We start from the raw sequence: 12,039 nt of genomic DNA, 5'->3' as shown, positions 1-12,039 counted from the left end.
AAGGAAAAGTGATGTATTTGACTGAACAACAATGTGAGGGGTCATTCTGTTATTCCAGCGATTGAAAATGTAGGGGAAGTCCAGCGGGCAGGAATCATCTTTTTCCGGATCATGCTGCAGGAGCTGCAGGAAAGCATCCGACTGCTTAACTCCATAGACTTTGTGTCGCTGCTCATTTATGATCATAAACTTCTAACAGAGCAGAAGTCTTTTCAAGGCTCATCTGGCCAGCCCCAGGACGCTGAAGCCAACACAAACCTAGTGCGTGACATCCTGATGGGGGTTATCTTGTTCTTTCATCCAGAGTTGGAATTCTCAAGTGACTTTGAAGATTGGGATAAGTGTAAACTGGTAAGTGTTTTGTTTAGGTACTTTTTTTTTTTTTTAAGATTTTGTGCACTTAATTTTTTCAGAGCAGTTTTAAGTTTACAGAAAACTTGGGCAGAAAGTACAGAGTTCCCATATACCCTCTCTGCCCTCTGTACAGTTTCTCCTGTTATTAACATCTTGCATGAGTGTGGTACATTTGTTACAATTGATGAACCAATTAATGTCTATTGATACATTATTACTAACTAAAATTTATAGTTTACATTAGGGTTCACTCTTTGGTTTAATAAATGCGTAATGTAATTGACCCACCATTACCATATCATGCAGAATGGCTTCATTGCCCTTAAAATGCCCTGTGCTCCAACTACTCATCCTTCATCCCTTCCTCCCAACCCCTGGCAACCATTGATCTTTTTACTGTCTGTATAGCTTTGCCTTTTCCAGAATGTCATAGTTGGAATCATGTAGCATTTATATAGTAGCTTTTCCAGCCTGGCTTCTTTCACTTAGCAATATGCATTTACAGTTCCTCCAAGTTTTTTTGTAGTTTGATATTTCATTTCACTCTGTCACTCAATAATATTCCATTGTATGGATGTAGCACAGTTTGTCCACTCACCTACTGAGGGACATCTTGGTAGCTTCCAACTTTTGGAATTATGAATAAACATTTGTGTACAGGTTTTTGTGTGGAGATAAGTTTTTAACTCATTGGGATAAATACCTAGGAGCACAATGTAAGTACTCTTTTAATGGAAGAATAACCTACACGGCTTTAAACGTACAAGTTATAATTGCACAAATCCGAAGGGTAGAAAGCAAAGAATTTTCACACAATGAATAGATCCGTGTAACCAGGACCTAGATCAAGAAATAGGACATTAGCAGCATCCCTAAAGCCTCCTTTGTGCCCTCTCCCATGCCCCCCGCATACACACACACCAAAGATGACCACCATCCTGACTTCTACCAATAAAGATTGCTTTTGCCTGCTTTAAATTTTCTATGAACAGAACTATGTAAGCTGGTTAACTGGGCACTGTATTTCTACTTGCTGGTGGCCCCATAACCTTTCTTTCATTCTTTGTTCACAGTACGTTAACAGATACTTAGTTGAGAATATTTGTACCTTTGATCCAACTTCTAGCAACGTGCAAGTTAATTTACAGCTCATTGATGGCTATATCAGAGGTAAATTTCCACTTAATTAGGGTCTAGATCTATACCAATAACAATAGAAGTCAGTTGCAGTTCAGAGGTGTTTATTGAAATAAAGCAAGTGGCTCATAAATTTAGTTAGAAAATTTTTTTTTCTGATTATAAGCCTGCCTAAATATACTGCATTTCCCAAAGTCAATATCTACGGTACACATATGAGAATTCAAAAGCACATCTTTCTCCCACTTATTGACTCAATTTGTATTACTCATAAAAAGATGCGTAGGGGTTGCAGTGAGGATAGGGAGCAAGTACGTTAAGCAAAAGGGCTATTATTATCTTTAGTTTCAATAAATAACTAAAGAAAATAAAACATTCTGAGTCTACATAGACTAGTAGTGTAGGCTTTTTGGTAGAGGTGATTGAGCAGTGAGGTTCCCAAGCTGGAGAAGGCCGTAAGCTCTTGGCCACAGAGAGTATTACATATAAATGTAAATATACATATACAAGCACACGTTTCTCCACTGGTGTATATTCTCCCACCAGAGGCTTCAGGCTGTGTGTGTGAGTGGTTCAGTAAGGAATTTTAAGTTTGTTTCTTCTTTGTTACTTATGAAAAAATAATCATTAATTGGGAAAATTATTACATAAAAATTGTTCCCTTAGACCAGACTTAATGGTCTGACTGAGACTAGAGGGACCCCAGAGGTCATGGTCCCCAGACCTTTCTGTTAGCCCAAGACTGGAAACATTCCCAAAGCCAACTCCTCAGACAGGGATTGGACTGCACTGTAAGACAGAAAATGATACTGATGAGGAGTGAGCTTCTTGGCTCAAGTAGACAGATGAGACTATGTGGGCAGCGTCTGTCTGGAGGCGAGATGAGAAGGCAGAGGGGGACAGGAATTGGTTGAATGGCCATGGGGAATACAGGGTAGAGAGAAGGAGTGTGCTGTCTTGTTAAAGGGAGAGCAGCTAGGAGTACATAGTTGTATATGAGTTTTTGTATGAGAGACTGGCTTGATTTGTAAACTTTCACTTAAAGCACAATAATTAAAAAAAATAATTGTTTCTTTAACCTCTCCCTCTAGTCCCCACTAACTGTGTCAGAAGGGGCCAGAACCATGTTAGGGGGGCCAGAACCAGAGAGACTTCTTGGACAGGAGGAAGGAAAAGGCAACCCAGGGAAAGACAAGCACACTCCTCAGGGTGTTCGTGGCAGTGGAAGCATGTAACCCGGTGGTGGCAGAGCAGTGAGGCAAGGATAAGGTCGACGAATGAGAGAGAGGTCTTCTGGCCTAGGAACGTGACATACTCTGAGAAGTTTGGGAGTGCTAGAGAATCAGAGAGAACACAAAATTGAGATAAAAGTTAGCATGAGTTAATGTGGGACATGAGTGAGGCGAGTAAAGATTAGGATTCTAATTTGAAATGGAGCTTCCACAGTAGCCCTGGGCTGATTCACATGGGGCCTCTGAATTCATAGGTTTTACAGACATAACTTCTTCCGAGGTGCTATTTAAGGGAAACAATAACAATAGCAACAACGACAACAAATAATGAGAGTTTTTTAAATTAAGAAATCCCCAATGGTGTAGTGGTGAAGTGCTACAGCTGCTAACCAAAGGGTCGGCAGTTCGAATCTGCCAGGCGCTCCTTGGAAATTCTGTGGGGCAGTTCTACTCTGTCCTATAGGGTTGCTATGAGTCGGAATCTACTCAACGGCACTGGGTTTGGTTTTTTGGTTTTATACTTGCTCACTGAGGTCTTAAAAACCCAGAAGAAATGTTTTCTACATCCTTGCCCCAGCCTGCCTAACCTCCAGGCTCAGCCTCACCTAGTTGCTGCTTTTCTCTTTGGAGTGGATTTAGCCCCCACCATATGTGATCAGTCTGTCTGATTAATACTGTCTGATTCCATTGGCCCAGAGCCAAGCCCTGCTGCCAGCGTCCCTTGTGTCCTCCTGATGCTCTCTTTCTTGGGCTAGGACTCAGGCATCGACCAGTGTCCAGTCCAACTGCTCTGTCAGGTGGGAACTGGGAACTGAGGAGCAGGCCCCTCTACTCTCCACCTTGCAGGTATGTACAGGAATTGGCTCTCAACCCTTAATAAGCCCACCTCTAGCCACTGGAAAGGCCCAAGGCATCTTCTATGGCATTGTACCAGTGCCTCAGTGGAGTCTCATCAGGCTACACCTCCAATTTGCCTAGCAAAAGTACCTCCTGACGTCATCTACACCTCCTTTGTTTCAGGACTCACACAAATTTCTATTTCTCTGCTTGCCCCCACTTTGAACTCTCCTTGCTGAGCAGCCTTGACCTCCAACATTGGCCACCACTTTCTGTTTTCCAACAGTGTCCTCAAGTGGCAGGAATTCAAGCTGCAGTTAACAGAGCCCACTCAGCCGGAAGCCAATAGTCAAATCTCTGCAGCAATCAAGAAACTTCATAGGCCACCAAGATACCAGGCCACCCTCTCTCTTTCAGCTTGCAATTTTATCAGGAAATTCTAAGCTCCTTGCTTGGAGTGAGGGAATGGAACCCTTTGGGGTACTCTTCTGTTTGTGCAGAAATAGAGGAGTCCCCTGGCAGGGCAATCTGCTGCTTAAAGTTTACCCAAGACTTCTAGCAGCCTTAAGTAAGGCCCATATTCAACAACCCCACCCAGTATGAAATACCATCAACAGTATCTGTAGGTTCTGCCTGGGATGGGGAGGAAGAGCTAGACTATGTAGCATGGCCCTTAACCCACCAAGCCCACCAAACTAATGATTTTAGCAAGAAAGAATTAGGGTTGGTGATGTGCCCACACTTTCTTAGGGCTTCTGCTGCCAACTCTCACCCCACTTCACCCTAGTACATTTGTAGAAAGGGGTATTTATGTTCTGGTAGAACTCCAGGCAGCTATGTTCTGCCTTTAGATTGAGACAGTCATCTATGTAAGATTGGTAGACACCTTTGTTCAGCAGGCCTGGCTTCCCAAAGCCGTGCCCTTGCACATGAATGCTGTTGACATACTTCCCTGTGGGAGACTCAGTGATGCCAATGACCTCTCCCAGGCAGCTGTACCTGAATAGCCTGCTATCCTCTGTCACTTCTGCATAAAGTACCCCTAATAGCTGGCCTTGTCTACCAAGAGACCCCATGACCTGACTACCTTTTCAAGGATTCACGCTACTCACTCTGTTTTTAGACCTCTGCGACCAGACTTTCCTGGTCTTTCTGTTCCATTCCCTCCATGTTCCTTGTCCCCTCCCAGGGAGTTTGAATAGATGTAGCTTGCAGGGAAATGTTCGCAGACCTAGAGGAAAGAAGAGCTGTTCTTCACTGCAAGTGTGACCAGAGTCACTTTGATGCTTAGAACCTGTGTTCCCACCAAGTGGCCATATTTCCTCCCCAAGCCTAAATCTGAAGGTCTGCAAGTCCATGGACAGTGGTGTCAGTAGGAGTCCCCCAGGCTTGCCACTTCTCTTGCAAGGGCCTAGGCTGTTTCTCTGCCAGAGTAGCCAGGACCTCAATTCCTTTACTATATATAAAGAAACCACTAGCTTCCTGAATAAAGCACCACCATGGTCCTACTTAAAATGTGTGGCCTTGGACAGTTATTAGCCTCTATGAGACTCAGTTTTTTTAATCTGTAAAACAGGGATAATAATAGTACCTGCCTCAGAGGGCTGCTGTAAGGATTAATGCAGCATGTATGTATATATGATATGATGTGTGTAAAAGCACGGTGCCTGACAAAAAGTAAATGCTTATAAATATTAGCTCTTATCATCCAAGCAGAGGTGGTGGCAAGAGCAGTAAAGAGGCTGGGCTTCCCATTATGCCAAGGAACAAAGGGGATCATTGTTCCTAAACGCTTTGTACAATAGTTAAATCTCCTTCGATTTTAAATTGTGAAGTCTTCCAACGGTAGCTATTGAATTAAGAGAAACAACTAAAAGTGGCTTTACTTGTCTAGGTAATATCACTGCTGCTTTGATATCTAATTAAAGGTTTTTAAAAATCATTTTAGTGAGGATATTTTTCTATTTAAGGGAAATATATATTACAGATTCCCTTGTGTCTTGGTTATCTAGTGCTGTCATAATAGAAATACCACAAGTGGATGGCTTTAACAAAGAGAAATGTATTTTCTCACAGTCTAGTAGGTTATAAGTCCAAATTCAGGGCATCGGCTCTAGGAGAAGGCTTTCTCTCTCTGTTGGCTCTGGAGGAAGGTCCTGGTCCTCAATCTTCCCCTGGTTGAGGAGTTTCTCAGGCGCAGGGACCCCGTGTCCAAAGGAAGCGCTCTACTCCTGGACCTGCTTTCTTGGTGGTGTGAGATCCCCAACTCTCTACTTGCTTTCCTTCCCTTTTATCTCTTGAGAGATAAAAGGTAGTGCAGGCCCCACCCCAGGGAAACTCCCTTTTGGATCAGGGAGGTGACCTGGGGAAGGGTGGTGTTACAATCCCACCCTAATCCTTTCAACATATAATTACAATCACAAAATGAAGGACAACCACACAATACTGGGAATCATGGCCTATCCAAGTTGACACGTATTTTTTGGAGGACACAATTTAATCCGTGACACCTTGACACTCATATTGTTTTCCCTTTCAGTGAATGTGAAAACAATCTTTTACCCAGAAAGGATTTTTAAAATTATATTTTTTATCAAAGTAGTTTAAAAGGTCAAATAGAACTAAAACTAACACGAGTCCCTTACCCATCACCTCTCTCCCTTCCCACTCTCCTCAGTTCCCTCACCAGAGGAAGCCCTTTTGGACTCTTTCAGCTGTTTCCTCTGGCATTTGCACATGTCTACATTTCTAATATTGTGCACGTATCTCTATCTTTTGATTCATCAGTTTTAAACCTTGTCAATCTATTTTCTGTTTCAGTAGGTGAAGAGTTAGCTCTGTTACCACCATTCCCACTTCTTTTCTTGCCCCATCCTCCCTGTATAGTTATATTACTATTGGGGTTAAATCAAAATGCAATATTTACATGATTTTGCTTTGCAACTATTACCCACAGCTGAGCGTTGTAGTATATTTTGATTGCTCCTTTATTTTTTGTTCTTTTCCTGAAGCAAATAATTGCCTTTTTAAAAAAAAATTGCTTAGTTTTCTTTGTACTCTTAGATAATTCTTCCCACCTCTTCTGTTTGCCTCTCCAAACATTTTCCTATAAGGTCCACTCTATTAAGTAATTTTTTACTTCCAATTTCTTTTTTTTTTTTTTTTTCGTGAAGCCTTCCCTGCTAGGTATCTCAATTCTCTTTCAATCTGGGGTTTCCCCCCACCCTCTAGATCTGCTGCTCAGCTGCATTCCTGAGACTCATTTGCCCCTAGCCTAGGAATCTTGGTTCATTCTTTCTTGGTCCACTCTCTTGTTTTGAGATAGCGTATTTCCCGTTTTCTGAAAAAGTGGTACCTAAATGATAAATAATCTGGGGGAACTTTTTATATCTGAAAATTTTTTTATTCAACCGTCATACCTGATTTGTAGTTTGCCTGGGAATAGAATTTTGAAGACCTTGTGCCATTTAAAAAAGAACTTTTTTTCTTATTGTGCTTTAAGTGAAAGTTTACAGCTAGCTCAAGTTAGTTTCTCATACAAAAATTTATACACACATTGTTATGCAACCCTAGTTGCTCTCCCGATAATGTACACTCCTCCTTTCCACCCCAGATTTCCTGTGTCCATTCAACCAGCTCCTATCCCTTTCTACCTTTCTCGCCTCCAGACAGGAGCTGCCCATTTAGGCTCATGCATCTACTTGAACTAAGAGGCACACTCTTCACAAGTATCATTTTATATCTTATAATCCAGTCTATTCTTTGTCTGAAGAGTTGGCTTCAGGAATGGTTTTAGTTCTGGGTTAACCGATAGTCAAGGGGCCATGTCTTCCAGGGTTCCTCCAGTCTCAGCCAGACCATTAAGTCTGGTCTTTTTGCTAAAATTTGAGCTCTGCACCCCACTTTTCTCCTGCTCTGTCAGAGACTCTTTGCTGTGTTCCCTGTCAGGGCAGTCATTGGTGTAGCCGGGCACCATCTAGTTCTCCTGATCTCAGGCTGTTGGAGTCTCTGGTTTATGTGGCCCTTTCTGTCTCTTGGGCTCATAATTACCTTGTGTCTTTGGTATTCTTCATTCTCCTTTGCTTCAGGTGGGTTGAGAGCAATTGATGCATCTTACAGGGCCGCTTTCTAGATTTTAAGACAGCAGACGGCACTCACCAAAGTGGAATCCAGAATGTTTTTTTAATAGATTTTATTATGCCAATTGACCTAGATGTCCCCTGAAACCATGGTCCCCAAACCACCCCCCTCTCCCCTGCTACTCTGGCCTTCAAAGCGTTCGTTTTTTTCAGGAAACTGCTTTTGGTTTAGTCCAGTTATGCTGACTTCTCCTGTATTGTGTGTTGTCTTTCCCTTCACCTAAAATAGTTCTTGTCTACTATCTAATTAGTGAATACTTCTCTCCCTCCCTTCCTCCCCACTCTTGTAACCATCAAAGTATATTTTCTTCTCTGTTTAAACTATTTCTTGAGTTCTTATAATAGTGGCCTCATACAGTATTTGTCCTTTTGCAACTGACTAATTTCACTCAGCATAATGCCTTCCGGATTCCTCCATGTTATGAAATGTTTCACAGATTCATCATTGTTCTTTATCGATGTGTAGTATTTCATTGTGTGAATATATCATAATTTATTTATCCATTCAACCATTGATGGGCACCTTGGTTGCTTCCAACTTTTTTCTAGTTTAAACAGTGCTGCAGTGAACATGGGTGTGCATACATCTGTTCTTGTAAAGGCTCTTATTTCTCTAGGATATATTGCAAGGAGTGGGATTGCTGGATCGTGTGGTAGTTCTATTTATAGCTTTTTAAGGAAGCGCCAAATCAATTTCCAAAGTGGTTGTACCATTTTACATTCCCACCAGCAGTATATAAATATTCCAGTCTCTCTACAACCTAACATTTATTATTTTGTGTTTTTTGGATTAATGCCTGCCTTGTTGGAGTGAGATGGAATCTCATTGTAGTTTTGATTTACATTTGTCTAAAGGCTAATGATTCTTTGGGTGAAGGGAAAGACAACACTCAATACAAGGAAGGTCAGCCTAATTGGACTGGACTAAAAGCAAAGAGGTTTCCGGGATAAAATGAAAGCTTCAAAGGTCAGCGGAGCAGGGGCTGGGGTCTGGGGAACTTGGTTTGAGGGGACTTCTAAGTCAATGGGCAAAATAATTCTATTATGAAAACATTCTGCATCCCACTTTGAATTGTGGCGCCTGGGGTCCTAAATGCCAACAAGCAGCCATCTAAGATACATCAATTGGTCTCAACCCACCTGGAGCAAAGGCAAAGGAAGAACACCAAGGTCACACGACAACTAAGAACCCAAGAGACAGAAAGGGCCACATGAACCAGAGACCTACATTATCCTGAGACCAGAAGAACTAGTTGGTGCCCGGCCACAATCGATGTCTGCCCTGTCAGGGAGCACAACAGACAACTTCTGAGGGAGCAGGAGACCAATGGGATACAGACCCCAAATTCTCATAAAAAGACCATACCTAATGGTATGACTGCAACTAGAGGAATCCCAGAGACAATGCTCCCCAGAACTTCTGATGGCACAGGACAGGAACCATCCCCGAAGACAACTCATCAGGCATGAAAAGGACTGGTCAGTGGGGGGGGATAGAGATGCTGATGAAGAGTGAGCTAATTAAATCAGGTGGACACTGGAGAGTGTGATGGCAACTCTTGACTGGAGGGGGGATGGGAAGATAGAGAGAGAGGGAAGATGGCAAAATTGGCACGAAACGAGAGACTGAAAGGGCTGACTCAATAGGGGGAGAGCAAGTGGGAGAAGGGAGTAAGATGTATGTAAACCTACATGTGACAGACTGATTGGAATGGTAAATGTTCACTTGAAGCTTAATAAAAATTAATTAAAAAAAAAAAAAAGCCAATTATTGTGAGCATTTCCTCATGTATCTGTTAGCTACCTGAATGTCTTCTTTAGTGAAGTGTCTGTTCATATCCTTTGCCCATTTTTTCATTGGGTTATTTGTCTTTTTGTAGTTGAGCTTTTGCAGTATCATGTAGATTTTAGAGATCAGACGCTGATTGAAAATGTCATAGCTAAGAACTTTTTCCCAGTCTGTAGGTTATCTTTTTACTCTTTTGTTGATGTCTTTGGATGAGCATAGGTGTTTGATTTTTAGGACCTCCCAGTTATCTAGTTTCTCTTCTGCATTGTTAGTACTGTTTCGTATACCGCTGTGCCACGTATTAGGGCTCCTAGCGTTGTCCCTATTTTTTCTTGCATGATCTTTATTGTTTTAGATTTTATATTTAGGTCTTCGATCCATTTTGAGTTAGTTTTTGTGCATGGTGTGAGATGGGTCTTGTTTCATTTTTTTGCAGATGGATATCCAGTTGTATCACCACCATGTATTAAAAAGACTGTCTTTTCCCCCATTTAACTGACTTCGGACCTTTGTCAAATATCAGCTGCTCACATGTGGATGGATTTATGTCTGGATTCTCAATTCTGTTCCATTGGTCTATGTATCTGTTGTTGTACCAGTACCAGGCTGTTTTGACTACTGTAGCAGTATGATATGTTCTAAAATCAGGTAGTGTGAGACCTCCACTTTTTTCCTCTTTCTCAATAATGCTTTACTTATCCAGGGCCTCTTTCCCTTCCATATAAAGTTGGTGATTTGTTCCTCCATCTCATTAAAAAATGTTGTTGGGATTTGGATTGGAATTGCACTGTATCTATAGCTTGCTTTTGGTAGAATAGATATTTTTACAGTGCTGAGTCTTCCTATCCATAAGCAAGGTATGTTTTTCCACTTATGTAGGTCTTTCATGGTTTCTTGCGGTAGTGTCTTGTAGTTTTCTTCGTATAGGTCCTTTATATCTCTGGTAAGATTTATTCCTAAGTATTTTATCTTCTTGGCGGCTACTGTAAATGGTATTGATTTGGTGATTTCCTTTTTGATGTTCTCTTTGTTGGCGTAGAGGAATCCAAGTGATTTTCTTATGTTTATCTTGTATCCTGATACTCTGCTGAACTCTTCTATCAGTCTCAGTAGTTTTCTTGAGGATTCTTTAGGGTTTTCTTTGTATAAGAGCATGTCATCTGCAAATAGAGATGTTTTTACTTCTTCCTTACCAATCTGGATGCCCTTAATTTCTTTACCTAGTCTAATTGCTCCGGCTAGGACCTCCAGAACAATGTTGAATAAGAGTGGTGACAAAGGGCATTCTTGTCTGGTTCCGTTTTCACGTGTGGACTACTTTTTTTTTAAAGATATAACTCATATACCATAAATGTCGCTACTTTAAAGGGCATAATTGAGTGGCTTTTAGTATAGTCACAAGGTTGTACAACCATCACCACTATCTAATCCCAGAACATTTTCATCATTCCAAAAAGAAACCTTTTACCTATTGGCAGTTGATCCCCATTCTTCCCTCTCCCCAGCCTGGCAACCACTAATCTACTTTCTGTTTCTATATACTTGCCTATTCTGGATATTTCACATAGATGGAATCATAAAATACGTGGCCTTTTGTTTCTAGCTCCTTTCACTTAGATTAATGTTTTCGAGGATCATCCATGTATACATGCTTCGTTTTCTTCTGGTTAATATCCGTTGTAAGATATACCACACTTTGTTTATCCATTCATCAATTGATGGACATTTGGGTGGTTTCCACTTTTTGGCTAGTATAATTAATGCTGCTATGAACAGTCATGTACACATTTTTGTGTGGACATATATTTTCCGTCATCTTCGATAAATGCCTAGGATTGGAATTGCTGGGTTGTATAGTAACTCTGTGTTTAACTTTTTGAGGAATTAGCCCCATTGTCTTTTAATTTCCAGGATTGCTGTTGAGAAGTCTGAAGACTTTCAGGTTTCCAATCTTGTGCCTGTGACCGTTTTTGTTGTTTTTTGTTTGTTTTTCTCTAGAAACTTGTAGACTCACTCCTTTATCCCCAGGGCTGTGAAATTTTATAATGATATGCCTTGATTTGGGTCTGTTTTTATCCATTGATCTGGTACTCACTGCACATTTTCACTTGTGAAACTCAGTTCCTTCAGTCCTGCACGATTTGCATCACAGCATCCAGGTTGCTACATCTGGCTGTGCAATTTGTAAACCGCACAAGGGTGCTCTGCTGAAGAGGTGAACAAGGGCTGAGATCTAACCCAGACTGCATTCACTAAACTGTGTGTCGTAGCTTGAGGCTGTTTGTGTGGAGGAGGGAGCATCTTTTTTTCTCACACAAAAACATTCTGCTCACCAAGCTGTGTGCCCACAGTGTGCATTCACTCATGGTAGGTGTCTTTTTCTCACATACACAATGGTGCTGTATAGCCTGGTGATGGCCCTGTCTTTTCTGTACCCTTTTTGGAACTCCTATTATTCAGACATTAGATGTCCTAGATTCAGTCTTCAAAATTCCTACATTTTCTCTCTGATTTTCTATGCCTTTGTCTCTTTGCCTCACTTTTTGGGGGA

At 41.4% G+C, this 12,039-nt stretch overlaps 1 protein-coding gene across 1 annotated transcript in view; it reads left to right on the top strand.

The window, feature by feature from the left end:
- Positions 1 to 12,039, top strand: part of EFCAB5 (EF-hand calcium binding domain 5) — a 134,531-nt gene that overhangs the window by 106,514 nt on the left and 15,978 nt on the right. Inside the window, exons 23-24 of the mRNA XM_049860383.1 lie at positions 59 to 351; positions 1,428 to 1,524. Coding sequence (XP_049716340.1) covers positions 59 to 351; positions 1,428 to 1,524 — 390 coding nt within the window. The remainder of the gene's footprint in view (positions 1 to 58; positions 352 to 1,427; positions 1,525 to 12,039) is intronic.

Source organism: Elephas maximus, chromosome 19 (genome assembly GCF_024166365.1).
Source record: "Elephas maximus indicus isolate mEleMax1 chromosome 19, mEleMax1 primary haplotype, whole genome shotgun sequence".
NCBI classification, from domain to species: Eukaryota; Metazoa; Chordata; class Mammalia; order Proboscidea; family Elephantidae; genus Elephas; species Elephas maximus.
The sequence above is the reverse complement of the archived record's forward strand: the minus strand, read 5'-3'. Positions and strand labels throughout refer to the sequence as shown.